This window comes from Phyllostomus hastatus, unplaced genomic scaffold (genome assembly GCF_019186645.2).
Source record: "Phyllostomus hastatus isolate PE091 unplaced genomic scaffold, TTU_PhHast_1.1 phas_contig_98, whole genome shotgun sequence".
NCBI lineage: Eukaryota > Metazoa > Chordata > Mammalia > Chiroptera > Phyllostomidae > Phyllostomus > Phyllostomus hastatus.
In genome coordinates, this window is record NW_025333999.1 from 11,187,149 (window position 1) to 11,203,877 (window position 16,729).

The window sequence follows — 16,729 nt, forward strand, 5'->3', positions numbered from 1 at the left end:
TAGGCCAGTTTCTGTAAGGTTACTGAAGAACAAGAGTGATGGTTCAGTTTGATGAGTATGCAAATATGCACATGGACTTCAAAGCCTCAGTTGGTACTTTTCTACCATTATAGGAGCAGTAGGACGAACAGCTGTCCAGAAGTGCTTCCTAAACAGGCTGCGACCACACAAACACTTCTCCTGAATGCGGAACATTCTCCCGATGTTGACACTGAAACTTCTTGGAAATTTCCCAACACCGTTATGAAACTTACCCCAATCTCATGAGTAAGGTTTGAGGCTCATATTTCATGTTTCAATCTATAAAGAGAAGTCGGGGGAGATAAATAGCTGGGAAACCACGTCTCACACTGTGTGGGACGTCTCAGCTCCTGCAGTCACCAACATGGCTTTGGTCCTGCTTTCTGTCCTCTGGCTCATTGTGCACACTGAAGGTAAGCACTCATATTGACGTTTTATACAAAAGTCAATTTACTTAATGCATTTTTAAAGTACTTTTAAGAAAATGGCATGCTCATGTGACCCAAAGGTCACTACTGTTTGCATTTTGGTATATTTACTCAATTTATATAAACCGTGCTCGTCATCTAGGTGTTATGATTGGCAAAATAATTTAGGTAGGATGTCTCTGAAATTTTCTCTCTCATTCAATAATTGTACAATTTCTATCATTTTGTTTTCTAAAACACATTGCCCCAAATGATAGCAGAAAAGTAACTTCAGACAAGAATTCCAGAATTTCCTAACCATCTTCAATGTTATCTCGAATGACATTGACATTTCTACCCCATAAAAAACCTATCATTTATCTAAAGCTACAGTTTATCCAAATGCTACACTGGGGTGGATGACAAGGAAGGCTCTGATGTAAAATTAGAGTTAAGTGAAACATAATTGCATTTTTGAGCAACATTAGAGATTAATTCACCAACTGATCAGTTGGTACTAGATACTAAAATTCACTCTACTTTCAATTCCACAACCCTTTCCACGAATGGAATTTATATTCTCTTTTGATACAGACATTTTAGTAATATATTTTTAAATTCCTTTTTTTATATGTAATGAGTTCTTCTAAGGACAGCATCACAGCAGAACTTTGGGCGTTGACTAGCAGAGATGTTATGAATTACTTCTTCCCTTCAGTTTGTCTGTCTGCATCAACCAGGTATAGAACTGCCTGGTGTCTCTAAGGTCACACTGATTGTCAGTCACAGAGTGAGAATCTACCTCTAAGCATAGACACTTGTCTGTGAAAATGAGAACATTTAAAAATAAAACTAACCTTATATTGATGATTGAAGAAATAAAGAAAAAAATGGATAAAGGTGTGCTTGCCAACTTCCTAGACTGTATCTAAATAATTTTGTGTATCTAAATAATTTTAGATACACTATGCTACTTAATTTTTACACCAACCTCTACTTTAGGTAAGTAAACTGATAGAAATCAAAGTGACTTTTACAAGGTTATTTAGCTAGGATGTAAGACCACGTATTTTGGCTCCAATATCAGTTATCTTCCTACTGTATGCAAGCACAATAGAAAATTGTCTGTGTAATGTAATTCCAAGTGAATCAAGAAGAACATTTAGTCTACATACAATTTTTCTTCTGGCTCTCTGGTGCTTTAAAATTATTCCACCAGAGAATAACAAGAACTTTATTTCCTGTGAAATCTAAAGTCTTGAAGGCAAATGCTAATGAGGGAAATAATATAATGGCTAATTGTTGCATTGACAAATAAAATAACTGTTAGTAGAGTCTTTCCTAAAATTGAAGGAGTATCTGTCTAAGAAGTATTTGATTTTTGGAGGGGGTAGTCTGGTGTTGCACCACAGTGAGCAAAAGACATAAAAAAACAGAAGAGTTCTCTGAGAACACTAAAAGAAAAATTCATAATTTTGGATAGGAAAATAGAGGAGGGAGAATCTGGATACTACAGGTAGAATTCCCAGCTTGATTCTAATCCCAAATCTGCTTTTTCTGGGCCTCATGGCCCACATTGAGAGATTTACACACATTGAGAGATTATCCAATGAACTGTTTCCAGAATCGGGGTGGGCAAAGTGAGAGGGAAAGAAAAGTTCTTAGTTATCGAGTTTCAAGTAGATGGAGGAACTCCTTTTGAATGCTTACTTTCTCAACTGGAATTCAGTCTTCCGTGCTATTTAACACAACAACTGAGCAAAAAAAAGAAACCAACACAAAATCCTTTCAATGTTTTTTTATCACTGTTATCTCTCTTTCTCTAGCATTAGCCATAAGGCAAACACCTGAAATAGAACTCTATAAAGTAGTCCATCCTAAAAAACTACACATTTTACACAAAAGAGCGGTACAGAATAACTGGACTGAGACCCATGGTAATGAGGTAAGCAGTGTGAATGACTGTGGGGTTTCTCTATCATCTGATGAGACAACAAAGAGCCTTTTTCTTAATAAAATTGATGTCATTAGTCAACATCTCATGGTTTGTTATTGAAGCCCTCATGTATACCTCCCCTTTGTCCAGGAGAGAATTCGGGGTTTCTCAGAATGCTTTCACAATTAAGTAGCAGCAAGGAAGTTAAGTGTCTCACATGATCAGAAAGAATAAAACTGCTCAGGCATTTCTCCTAGTTTCTGGGAGGGAAAAAAGGTGCCCAGGAAAGGCAGCTATTTTTTAATATGTTCCTTGTTGAGCCCCCCAAACTCATGCCCCCTACCTTTACCCTCTTTCCCCACTGAATTGCTTTTTTCCCTGACTATTTTCTCTGTAATGGAGAGATCGAAATTATCTCATTAATTAACATGATTTTTAAGGTTTATTAAGGATATTAACTCTTTGACTATTTCATTATTGCAAATATTTCCTTTATCATTTTTACTTTATTTAATTCTTAGTAGGTTTTTGGTTGATTTTCTTTAGTATATTTAGTTTGATTTTAATGTAATAAAAGCATGTGCCATATTATTAACCTATTAGTGATCCTTTAGGATACACAGGACTGTGTACTGTATATAGGGCAAATAATTATTCCCTATCTCACATAACTGAGTTAGTTTAATCTGTATTATTATTGTGTTGTTGTACTTTTTGGAAATCCACTTAAATATACAATTTATATTTAATTTTACATGTTATAAAGGCATAAGAGTGCTACTTTTATCTTAACATGCATTTGCAATTCCCAAAATATAAATTGATATTATTATATCATTAAATTTTTAAAAAATATTTTTTGTTGTTCTATTACAGTTGCTCCAATTTTTCCCCCTTTGCCCTCCTCTGCCCAGCCCAGCCCCCACTCCCACAGTCAGTTCCCACACCATTGTCCATGCCCATGAGTCTTCCATACTTGTTCTTTGACCAATCCCTTCCCCTTCTTTCCACCGTTACCTGCCCTCCACCCCCTGGTTGCTGTCAGACTGTCCTATGTTTCCATGCTTCTGGTTCTATTGTGCTCCTTAGTTTGTTTTTGTTCATTAGGTTCCTCTTATAGGTGAGATAATATGGTATTTGTTTAATCAACTGGCTTATTTCACTTAGCATAATACTCTCTAAATTTTTTAGGAAAGATATGAACCTGAACTTCAGTATCAGATTATTTTAAATGGAGAAGTCATTCTCTCCCTACAAAAAACCAAGTAAGTTGTACTTTCTGAAATTTAAGTCACTGGATTGTATTAAGAGAATGTGGCAAAATAAATCTTGAGACTCTGTTTAGTGAGATTGGAGATAAAGGACATAAAATATATTGAGTTTTATATGTTTCAGATACATTTGTGCTAATGCTACCTCAGAAATGTCAATATTTCCTAGGAGAGATTACGTACAAAGTGTAAAACAAAGAGAGCTGCACAAATAAATGACTTTCTTCCTTGATGCTTCTTGGAATTTACTGAAACACTTTTCTACCCAGATAAACTTAAACCTTTGATGTGACCTTCCATTACCTTTGTAAGAACATACATCCTAGGCTTCTTCAGGGGTGCTGCTCCAGCAAGCTCTGCAGCAGCCAGGAACATTCCTTTATGCACATTTGTGGCCCAGCACAGAGGCCCTGGGAAGGAGGCATCCTTTGTGCAAAGAATCTCCAAATAACCCATTCTGAACGTGGAGAACATGCGGTTAAAGGGTAGCTGAAGGCATTTCCTCCCTCAGATCCAGCAGGTATAGCTAAGGCTTTGATTTGCTTCAGGAGCAGAGCTTCAGCGCTGGGAAAAGATCAGTGGGTCAGAATGCCAATGCCTTCTCGTCGTAGACAGTGTCATTCCTTTAGTGCTGGAGCTCAAGGCAGGAAAATTAACCTTTATTAGCACAGTGGGTGAATCCTGCAACTTTCTGCTCACTGCAGGCATCTCCTGGGGCCGAACTACACCGAAACGTATTACTCTCTTGAGGGAGAGGAGATCACCACAAGCCCTCAGAATGCGGTAGGTTCTGAATGCATCCTGGGACTCTCTAGAGACCCACCATTTAGTTATAAGATTCCTGAATCTAAGGACAACTTAAAAGATTTGAAGAACTTGAAAGCCACATACATGCTTATCTATTCAACGAGATAAGGTAAAAAAAGCATACTCAGCATTTTTAAAAGATAGGAGTACCAGGAGGCTTCCAAGTGTTACATTTTGTGAAGCCATCAAAAAGCTACTTTTCTCCTAGATCACCTTATCAATAGGTTAGAAATAACCTATTTATTATATTCTGATAATACATGCACTTGTCCTGAGGTCAGCAACAGAATATAAATTATTTAATTAATATAATTTTATATATGGTTAAAACACCACCCAACAGATAATGCCAAGGCCTAGATGGCAGACAGAGAATCAAAGCCAAAGGAATATAAAAAGAATATAAAAAGGCATAGTCATGGAGTATTATCAAACTCAGTGAGTTTCTCAGAGCCACCCCCACCCACCGTGGCACCCTAAAAGTGTATGTTTCTAGAAAAGTACAGATAAGACTTCTGACACAAAGGGTTCTTTGCTTCCTAATCACATGAAAACTCTCATCTCATAGATATCCAGAATTTTGCTAACATTGACCTCCAAGGAAATCATCTAATAAATTAATTCATACTCAAGTGCAGTGGCTGATACTTTAATGTGGTACCTTTTCCAAGTCTTCTATGAGAAAATGTTACAATAGCAAGGTTTCTTCCAAAGGAAAGAAAACCAAATGGAATTTCATTCAACCCTGAGACAAGTCAGTTTATTTTGAACAAGAGGTTATTCATTAGCTTTCTTAGATTATTCTATATAAGCAATCCCCTATTTTACTTATATGGATCATCAAACATGTCTGAATGTTTAGCCTTAGACAAATTCTCTGGAATTTTGATAATGGTCAAGAAATTCCACTAACACACCATTTAATATGGTAAGTTGGACCAATTAATATGAGGGGCTTAGGAGAGGTTGTGCAGCCTCCTTAGGACTGTAGACTCTAGCAAAATGCATACTCCCTTTTATTGATGTAGTATGCACAGTGTCTTAGGGACTCAGCAAAAGGAACCAAATTCTCACAAGTTGTACCTCATCTCTGAGAGTTCCCTAGATCGCAGCGGAGCTAGCTACTTCTCAGATGCCGCGTTCGTCCACTTTCACCATAAGTGTGCTTAGGTTCAGCCTCCCTGGACTTCTGTTTAGTGCCATTAGTGTCAGGAAGACAGCTCTGTCATCCAGCATGGAGAGTGTGCAGGGTCAGTGGTGGGACAGTTCATACAGCCCCAGAGGTTCTCACTGGTTTTGTTTCTGGGAAGTGGTCTGGCCACAGCCACTACTCAAAGACCTGTCCTACATATTCAAGATAGCAGTTTCCACCACAACTGTGATACATTTATTCTTGCAGTTAATATTCTTTTTTCCAACCTTAGGAACACTGCTACTACAAAGGACACATCCTGAATGAAAAGGATTCAGTGGCCAGCATTAGTACTTGCAATGGGTTGAGGTGAGATCTGTTCCCCAAAATACTAAACATCAAGCATCATTTTGTTACACAGAATGAGTCTTCAGGACATCGTGTCTTATACTATCTTGGTTAAATTCTCTCCATCTATAAAATGCTGAATATGTGTGGTTAAAGTGAACAATAAAAGATCACCCTTGCAATCATTTTATAATCTGCTGATCTAGTAGAAGTTAGTCCTGGAAATATTCAAACAAGACTCTACACTCTGGGCCTTGATGACATTTGGATCCATTTCCACATTTATCCATCCTACTCCCTAAAAACTTCTGTCTTATTTTCTTAAAGATTCTACCCTGAAATTGTCATGGTGAAACATACTTTAAAAAACTGTATGTGTGTGGTTTTTCTCCTTAAAAAGGTAATTTTTATCAATTGGGAAAAATTTGAAAAATAAGAAAAATGCAAGTAAGAAAATAAGAAAGTACCCACCATAAAGTTTTTCCTCTGTGTGATTACTATTATTAACATTTTGTCATGTTTGCATCTTTTATGCATATAGACAAATATATCTTTTATGTGGATGAAATTAAAATAAAATAGACATAATTGTTCTTCCAACATGGTCCATACCATGTGACATAAAAAGCTTTTTTTCTCTTATTATGAAATACCTTCATAGACAAACTTTTGAATTGCTATGTATGCTTTTAATATTCCATCATATGGACTTGACTTTAAATTTCTGAATGAGTTTTATTATGATAAGGTAGAATTTTTCAAACTTCTTCAAACTATCAGTTCCAGACTCTTCCTCTGGATAATCTGCTCAGCGTTTTTGCCTTTTCTGGGGTTCTTGGGATCTAGATGCTCCTTTATTCCATTCTCCATCATTTTCCTAAGACCTGCCAAGAAGTATATGCTAAATGTATGAATAAATGATGGCAAGTTTTATTGAGCTCACGATGTCAATCCCGAAGTCTTTGGGGTAGCTTCATTTAGTCATTCTCGTTCACAACTCTCTGGGAAATATTACAGGCTCCATTTTAGTATTGACAAATGCTGATTATCACTTACATTAGCAAAAGTTAGCCAAAAGCCTATGAAAAAATACTGTATGTGTAAGCTTGGGGTAGAGGGAAAGGTGTCAATCCATTCTGGTCAGTACATGTGACTTTGTGACAGACAATCCTCAAATATGAGTCCCCATGTCTCACAGGGGATACTTTACACATCAGAATCAAAGGTACATGATAAAGCCTCTGAAAAGCACAGACCAAGAAGAACATGCTGTCCTCACATACAACCAGGAGGAGCTGGACCCGGCTAATCTCACCTGTGGTGTAAAAAATGTTGGCAGAAAACACAGCATCATCCGCACCACTAGGTCACTCAACAGCCCAGAGGTGAGTGTGGCTTTCCTGTGTCATTGTTCATTTCAGTCATCTCAGCAACGACAATGCAATAGACTGTCGTGCTCAGCAGTGACTGTGATAGGGAAAGCCTATACCTTATTTATTTATTCACTGATTTAATTTTTCTCTGAAGAAAACAATTGTCTTTGTAAGCTTCTCACACTTTTAGCATAAAGGTAATTATTAACAGTGTTCTTTTACTCTTTGTAAAGCGAGAAGAATTTCTTCGGGCTGCAAAACATATTGATCTCTTTTTGGTGCTGGATAATGCCTTTGTGAGTAATGCCTTTGAAACGTGTGTGCTCCTTGTCAAGTTAAGTCAACGTTTAAGATTTCTTATCAGCAAACACAAACAACAAACCATTCTGGCTGAAAATGCAGAGCCCGTCCCCCTGACTGCCTGACCTGTTGTACCCATCTGGCCAGCAACGGTGTTCCCTTACCCCTTTGATGTCCACCTGCTGCCAAAATATTTAGTTATTAGAATACATGAAATTAATGAAAAACAAAAATGAATGGGTTATTAAAGCATTGTTTAATTCTCACTATATTATGTAAATATAAAGTAGACTCAAATGCTATACATTTTACATTATAGTTATATATACAAAAACACTGGAATCAGTGCTTCTAATTAATAAAAATTGCTTTATAATCAAATTTTAATAATATTGAAGTGGTTTAAAACATTTAAATCATTAGTTGATTTATTCAATATAAAAATCAAAAAATGAAAATTTATATGAATGTCTAATTTTTCTCTTACCAAAAAAATCTTACATTTGAAATATAATTTGTTGAAACATGAAATTTTATATAAGGTAGACATGGAATGAATAGAGATTTATATACATTAAAATGTATGATTCTGCTTAAAATGTGAACTACATCAACTTTCTCACTGTAGTTTGGGATCTTAATTATACTTTGCATTTTGTATTTCACAGTACAACATGTATCAGGGAAATCTGACTTTGATGAGAAGCTTCTTGTTTGAAGTGATGAATCTACTCAATGTGGTAAGAGATAGCCTCAAGCTTTCCTATGGTTTCACCAAATAAGGAGTCGGGAGGGTTGCATGGTTTAAGGTCAGCAGCAGTTTTGAGAAATTTAGCAAACAAGGATAAATATTAAGGTAAAATCATATGAACTATATAGCAAAGGCAACTTCTAGAATTCCTGTTTTCAAAATGGGATACACTTATCCATCACTTGTGGTCAGCAAAGGATCTAAAACACTAAAGAAATCTTAAAAAATTTTATGAAGAAAAATGCTCTTCCCACAGATTTATAACACCATAGATGTTCAAGTGGCCTTGGTAGGTATGGAGATCTGGTCTGACGGTGATAAGATAAAGATAGAACCCAACGCAGGTGTCACCTTTACCAACTTTCTGAATTGGCATCGTTCCAACCTGGGGAAAATGAAGCCACATGATCATGCTCAGCTACTCAGGTAAGCCACACTAGCCAGGGCCAGGTGTAGGCAGGCAGAGCAGATAGTTATCCCAAAGGTTTCTTGGAAGATATTACTGTTCAGTGATGTGTCCCTGATTGGTTGTCAGAGAGGCTGTAGCCCTGCCATTAGCAATTCACCTGTGCAGTTATTGAGGACCGATGTCAGATTACCAAAACAGGTTCTCGGCTGTGGGACAACCACCAACAGTCATTATAGTGCTATGGAATGGCATACACTTTTCAGGGACCTAGTGAATATAAATAGGGTAGGACAACAAGGAAAATCAAAAACATGATTCACAGAGGCAAATTATTCCAAAGATTCAGATTGTGACAATGTACCTTTAACTTTCTCACAGTGGACGTGCCTTTGCCCATAAACGTGCAGGAGTGGCAGCCGCAAATTCCCTGTGTTCCCCATCTTCAGTTGCTGTTATTGAGGTTTGAAAACTTAAAGCAAATCTTCTCTGTGGTTCCATATTCTCTATGAAGACCAGCATAATGCCTTATACACAGTTAGTAAAATGAGCATTTGCTGAGTCAGTAAATAAAAGTAGAAAGAAAACTATGACATTGAAGGTTCTTTGGATTACAGAATTGAATATTTCCTTACCTCGGCTCTCCCAGAAGGCTTAACTCTTCAGCTGGCATTAGGGAATAAGAGCAGAGAGATTGGGAGAGAAAGGGGATCCAGGTGTCCTCAGTGGCCTGAGCCAACTTCAAATTAATCATCCTCAACATCAATGGCCAGAGAGATCAGACAAGGTGCATGCTGGTGTGATGTGGCCAAGCACTACTGATGTCAATAGTTTGGGGCAGCCTTTGAGTACATAGTATGGTACCTTTTGGGACTTCTTATGAAGAATGTATTTACTTGAATATAATCATGGTTTACTGAGAAAGTATTATTAGTTCAGCAAATGTTTACTAAACTCTGACTCAATGGTTGATTCATAGTAACCAATAATTCCAAGTGTTTATTCAACATTTTATAATAATGAATGGCAGGCAAAGGAACTTCATGACTATTATTTTTTACTTGTCAAACTATTATTTTACTTCTGAATATTGACAACAATTAAGAATTAACTGAATAAAAAGAAGAAGTAATAGACATTTCTATTTTTTCAAGGCTAACAGAAAGAATAATGTGGCTCTTGTAGCAGTGATGTCACATGAGTTGGGTCATGCCCTCGGTATGCCTGATGTTCCATACACCACCAGGTGTCCCTCTGGGAGCTGTGTGATGAATGAGTATCTAAGGTGAGACCTTGTCAATTGTAGGTTCAGTCCCCACGCAGGGCACATACCTAGGTTGTGGTTTCGACTGCCTCCAAGGGCAAGTACGAGAGGCAACTGATTGATGTTTCTCTCTCACATCAATGTTCTCCCTCCTTCTCTCACTGTCTTTCTCTTTCTCCTCCTTCCTCTATCTCTAAAAAATCAATAAACATGTCCTCAGGTGAGGATCAAAAAAAAAAAAAAAAGAAATCAGATGTAGTCTCTATAGCTGGATGGGCATTTTTTATCAAGAGTTGTGTATCCCATTAATTCACCCTCCAGCCTCTTGATGCATAAGTTTTACCAAGTATTATGGACCTAATTAAGATGATGACAGCTATCCCCGTCACCAATCAATCAATCCATTTTTCTGTGCTGTATGATTGATCACAATGCCATCCTTCATATATAACACATCATAGGCCTAAACAGTTAGGAAATTTGGAATTTCCATGGAACCAGGTAATATTTTTAGACAAGTCATACTCTCACATTCATTTATCACAGTATATCATGGTATTTTTTATTTTTCTTCTGGTTACAGTTCAAAATTCCCGAAGGATTTCAGTGTATCCTCCCGCTCACATTTTGAAAGATACATTTCATCTGCAAAATCGAAGTGCCTGCTGCAAGCCCCAACTGCTAAAGATGTACCCACAGTCCCAGTGTGTGGGAACCAGCTTCTGGAAGCGGGGGAGGAATGCGACTGTGGCTCTTCTAAGGTATGGAAATGTCCACGGTTAGAAACCTTACTATGCAATGACTGCAGCATCACTGCTTTGTTTCTTTTTCCTTTTGTAACAGAATGCTTTTAAAAAATTTCTAAAGACAAGCTTGGCATCATTGTAAAAAGTAGACTTGCACTTATGTCAGTACTGATTTCAGGCATTTTTTTGAAAGGCGTTTCAAAAGCCAGGATATAGTTTTGATGTCGTCATGTGAAGTTCACTGTAAAGAAAGAAATCATTAATTGTAATATGTCACATGAGCTTTCCTGATACATTAGTCAGAAACCCTCTGCCCCATAAAATCACAACTGGTCATCAGTTGAACAGTCACAAGTACAGGTCTAGAAGTCCACTCCACAGAGAGTTAGCTGACTTTCTCTCAACCAGCTAGTATGTAAACCAAACATTAAATACAACGGAGAAAGAGAAGCAAGGACATAAACCTCTAGAAAATGGGTTATTAATATTGAAAATCCAAGATAATGACTATAAGTCTGCTGATATCTATAAAATCTGAGGCTTTCTAGGAGTCTCCAATGGAATGTTTGCTAGCAATCCCATATTAGGTTTTTAAAAGAGACCATTATGTTTTCTTAGTAATCTTTTACTTTTAAGACTAAAAAATTGAGTTACTATTTGAAGAAATTTTCCATGTGTCAGTCTACAAAATGCATATATGTGTGCAATACACACACACACACACATACATCATCTCCTTTATTACTCACAACAAACCTATAAAACAGGTTTTGTGATGATCCCAAACTAAAGAAGCAGTGATGATCCCAAACTAAAGAAAAGCTGAGTAACTAGTTCCATGGATACAAAACTAGTCATCAGTGAAACCCATTGCAACCCAAGATTTTCCCATTACTTTGAGAGGCTCTATTAAAAAGGGGAAGGCACCTGGCTGGTGCAGCTCAGTGGATTGAGCACAGGTCTGTAAACGAAAGGGTCACCAGTTCCATTCCCAGTCAGGGCACATTCCTGGGTTGTGGGCCAGGTCCTCAGTAGGGGGTGTGCGAGAAGCAAACATACAATGATGTTTCTCTCCCTCTCTTTCTCCTTCCCTTCCCCCTCTCTAAAAATAAATAAAATCTTTAAAAACAATAAAATAAAAAGGGGAAGGTATATGTTCTCTCTGTGCTTCAGTTTGTTTATTCAGAAATTCTAAGCTGTTGAATTATATTGGATCACATGGTATAACTTAATTATTTACAAACACTGCAAGTATTTTATTAATTATAATGAGATTTGGAATTTAAAAATTATTTAATGCTTTATAAATGTTAGATTTGTATTTATATCATTCTTAACTTGCTTATACCCCCATATGCTTTCTCAGGTGGAAGACCACTGAAATTGTTCATAATTCTAGGTACTTCTAATTTCAGCAGGCAAATGGTATATATAATATCTATACATATATACACATATATATGTGTAATATAGTATCCTTTAGAAAATAATCCAGTTTCCCAAGATCTGAAGTGCCAACTGGTTCTTTCCTTAGTGTACGTACATATTTGGGTGTTTTCTAGGTTTTGAATGTCATCATTCTATCTGGCTAAATATTATGACACAAGCATCATGCTATTTTAGTGATTGTAACTACACAATGCACTTTAATATCTTTATTAGTAATTCTCTTCATATATATGTAGAATTTGCATAGCAATTCTTTAATGTTTATTTTTCCATATAACTCTTGGCATTTTTTGTCAGTTTGCCCACAAATATGGTTGAAGTTCACATTGAACTGTGTTAAATTCATATTTCACTCTGAGGGCCACTGGCATTTTCACAACATTTGAGTTCTGTCTTCAAAGACAATTTGCCTTGAAAGTTTCTCAGGAACATTATATGTAAAATACTTCATGTAATTCTGACACATTTTGAAGGTTTATTCTGAAGTATTTTCTATTTTTTTGCTACTAATATGTATAATGTTTACTTTAGGTTCTAATTATTATTACTTTTTATGTTACTGGATTATCTTAAACAGCTATCTTAGTGACTCACCCAATATGTTTAGAGTTGATACTATATTTTCAGCCAGGTCAAGAATTTTATCACATAAAATAATGAAAATGTGATATATACTAACCACATATTATACTTTCATATATTTTCTTGTCTCATAGCATTTATTAGGATTTTCAGAAAAATATAAACTATAAATAACCTTTGCCTCATTATTTTTTGAATGCATTTTTGCTATTAATCAGATAGATTTTCTTCATCATGGTGATACATAATTTTGTTCATAGTGTCCTTATAACATGCCTAAATAGTTCAGTAATGGCTACTGAAGTTTTACCAACTAATTTTTGCCATCTATCACAATAATAGTTGTTTTCTTCCCTCAGTTTCTTGATGTGATGGATTATGTCATTTTGTTCTGTACAACTGAGACACTCCTACATTTTGGTGAGGAAATAACCCCATATAGTTGTAAGAAAGAGTTATTATATTAATAAAATGATGCTTTATAAATAATTTATTCAGTTTTTGCACTTATATTCATAAATGACAGCAGTGTGTGTGTATCCATTACCAGTTCTCATTATCAAAATTATGCATTCTTGGTAAAACAAATTGAAGATTTAATATTTTCCCTCTGTCTTCAGTTTGTATAGTATAGAAATATTCTCCCCTAAGGTTAAAATTAATTTACATGATATCATCTAGGACAAATTTATCTGTGGTGATTCTTGGATAATTCAATTTTTTGTCCTTTTAAGCAGTAGTTTTCATTACATTTAATTTTTTAATTTTTGGTTTTCCTTGGTCATTTCCACTATCACTTGTGTAGCAAAGTAATTCAGGGTAAAAGGTGAAATTTCCTTGCCATCTTGTATGATAATTCCACAGGAAAAATGCTGACCCCACTTGCCCTCTGCTTGTGCTTTAAAGGAATGCTCCCAGCCGTGCTGCGAGGCCACTGACTGCAAGTTCAAGCCCAGTGCCGATTGTGCACAGTGGACTCTGAACCACACAACGTGAGCCCTTTCTTTTTTTTCTTTGTTCTCAGATGTCTTCTCACTTTGATTTCATGTTTGAGAATGGTGTGACTTTGGGCTCTAGAATACAATAAAACATAATTTATTTTATATTTTAAAAATATAAAACATCACTCAGTTTCAGAAAGAAAAAAACATCATTATAAACAAAACTAACTCAGGGTTGTGTGTATACTAACACACTGATTAGAAAATGGCTACTTTGTCATCTGTGACTGGAACTGCTGAAACAAGTGCTCAAAATTGTATATATTTTTGTTAGGTAGTGATGAGTTTAATGTTAGCTAAGAGAAGAGAAGTTCATTTTTTAAAAGCCTTGATTGATGCTTAAATTTTATTCTAGGTTAAGAGCTGATAGTTGTCATTTGCAAGGTAGTCAGGAAATCAATAACATTTAAAAATATATTATAAGATGTAATGCTTTTATTTTTTTAATTTTCTGTTTTATTGAAGTATATCTGATGTACAACATCACGTGAGCTTCAGGCATATGACACTGTGACTCAGCATTTACATACTCTGCAACGTGGTCACACAACAGGGCTGGTCTGTCATTCGACAAAGTTATTATTGCATTATTGACCCTAGTCCCTGCGCTACACATTCTCTCCTGTGATGTATTTATTTTACAACTGGTATTTACTTTATAAAAGGTTATGAAATAACCAACCAAACAAAACAAAATGGAAACAGACTCATGGATAAAAACTGATGGTTGCCCAAGAGGAGGAGGATGGGAAATGGATGAAAAAGATGTTATTCTTTTCAAAGTGTGTCAAGAAACTATAATCCATGTATCCTTGTTGTGTTTTATGCAAAACTATATGAGTTGGGTGAGGGAACCCAGTAGCTCTAAATATAGTAATTTTGTCAGTGAAAAAAATAGTCTCTGAATCTAAAAGTGGTAATAACAACTACAAAAAGGCATAAATAAGGGGAAGAGTCTGAATAAGTTATATGAAAGAAGTTATCCATGCTAATCTTTCATGGATCTTTTCTGGAACTGGAACCAGAGAGATTATAAGACTAATGGACTCAGTCCCCATCGATGGTCACTTTCTCAGGGAAGGACCGGCAAGGTAGTAGATGAGGAACAGCATCTCTGCGCACGAGGGGCCACCTACCATGCACTGCTGAAACCCTCCTGTGAGCCACTCTGCAGGGAATCCTGAAAATTGTGTCCACCTTCTAATCATGTTAGACAATGGAGCATAGCACCTCTAAAAATGTCCATTCAATGCTTTTGGGGCTTGGGACAGGAGGTGGTCATGTCCCATGACTGGACCAGATGGGCAATTTAGTAACAGGGAAAGAAAATTGAATTTGGACTCAGAAAATGTCAATTCTTTTCTCAGTTCTGCCCAAAATGAGCTGTGGGATGTTAAGCCAAGCAATGTAATTAGTTTTTCTCATCTGGAAAGTAGAGTGAATGATCTTGTCTCTCAGTAGGGTTGTTAGTATCATTTAAACTCTATAAATGCTCATTATCATGATTGTATAATATTTTAACATTTATACTAACCATGGCTTCCAAATTGTTTCTCTTTTAATCAGCAAGTGAATCAAAAAATCAACTTTATTGAAGATGCTTCTTGCCTTCTTGCTGGGATAGGAATCTAGAAATCTGAACATACCAGGAGTCTTGTGTATTATCACTTTGCATATATTGCATATATCACTTTGATATATTTTGCTTTTTATTTGTCATTATCCTTTCTGTATTTTTTTCCAGTCTAGCTCACTGGTGAATAGATGTACTTAAAGAAGCTGCCTCTTTTCTAAGACCTGTTCTTTGATGTGTTTTTAAGGATCATAAAGCTGCTTTTAGCTGTGTTCTTTGAAAAACTAAGAAATTAGCTCTCGACCAAAACACCTTGAATGCACCACTGAATCATTCAGAGTCAATCCAGAACTGTAAAAGTACAGGTGGCTTGTATTTTAATTCCACTTTCATCTTCTTGGTTACAGCCCATGAGAAAAACAACGTCATGACTTGAGGACTAAAACCTTTCACTCTTGTGTTGTCTATTCCTCCTCTGCCTTCCACTGGCCTTGCTCTTCCCAGTGTGCTATTTTCCTGTGTCATGTCAAGATTCATTAAATATAAACATCTTTATTCTATCATGCACAATCCTCTCACCATCACAGATAATATTAATTCTGAGACGTCTACTTTGCTTACATTTTAATTCAGCTATCAAGGAATGCTTTATTCATCTATTGACTTAATGAGCCATAATCAATGAATAAAAACACAACTTTTTTGAGGCTTTTCTGTGTGGTCATTTTGTAACACAAATAGGTTCAGGCTTTGTTGCAGTTCTATGCTGGGTGTTAAAGCCTCACATTATTAGACAAGTGTCCCTTTGGTCATATGACAGTATTGCCACAGAGAGCTAGGCATTGCTGTATGTCCTGTTGTCCTTTCATGCTCCAAATGAAATGACCTGAGGCCCGTCACCCAAGAGGACTAGACTACTCTGAGGTTTCTTTCTGTACATACTTTTAAATAATTACTCAAAAAAATTATTGAAATTTCCACTGATGCCTATGCTTGGAGACCAGGAGCACAGACAAACCTCTAAAGCTTAGGCTTTGAAAGGGACAGCCTTTCAGAAAGGCTGCTCCCTGTCTCTTCATTGTCTTGCTGTTATTGGTGTCATAGCTGAAGCCAGGCCACAGCCCCAGGGCACAGCTCACAGCCTCTGCTCCCTAGTCAACCAATTCTTCCAAGGAAATGGAAGTTTCTCTAAGCACATTTTCCCCCTTGTACCTCAAGATCAGGTAGAGGCTTCTTGTAGTGAAACTGCTGAGTGGCCGGGACCATAGCCAACAGCGTGCTGCAGACAGCTGGCACAGGCTTGTTCGTGCCCCTTGCTAAATTCTCAGGAACGTCATGAACTGGTTGTCAAACATGGCCATT

General features: G+C 36.5%; 1 protein-coding gene across 4 annotated transcripts; it reads left to right on the top strand.

Moving 5' to 3' along the window:
* Positions 1-308: 308 nt before the first annotated feature.
* Positions 309-16,076, top strand: ADAMDEC1 (ADAM like decysin 1). 4 transcript variants are annotated; one of them, XR_006787456.1, is made up of 15 exons: positions 309-434; positions 2,255-2,373; positions 3,556-3,629; positions 4,340-4,418; positions 5,867-5,943; positions 7,121-7,307; positions 7,529-7,591; positions 8,264-8,335; positions 8,603-8,772; positions 9,134-9,215; positions 9,907-10,037; positions 10,600-10,777; positions 13,153-13,213; positions 13,700-13,785; positions 15,361-16,076. XR_006787456.1 is itself a non-coding variant. In XM_045853148.1 (14 exons), the coding sequence occupies exons 1-14, from the start codon at positions 386-388 to the stop codon at positions 15,365-15,367; spliced, it is 1,374 nt and encodes a 457-aa protein (XP_045709104.1). In that variant the 5' UTR covers positions 309-385; the 3' UTR covers positions 15,368-16,076. The 4 variants fall into 4 exon arrangements, 2 of the variants coding, with proteins under 2 accessions (XP_045709104.1, XP_045709106.1); XR_006787457.1 differs by having other exon boundaries at positions 15,775-16,076; XM_045853148.1 differs by lacking the exon at positions 13,153-13,213.
* Positions 16,077-16,729: the final 653 nt, after the last annotated feature.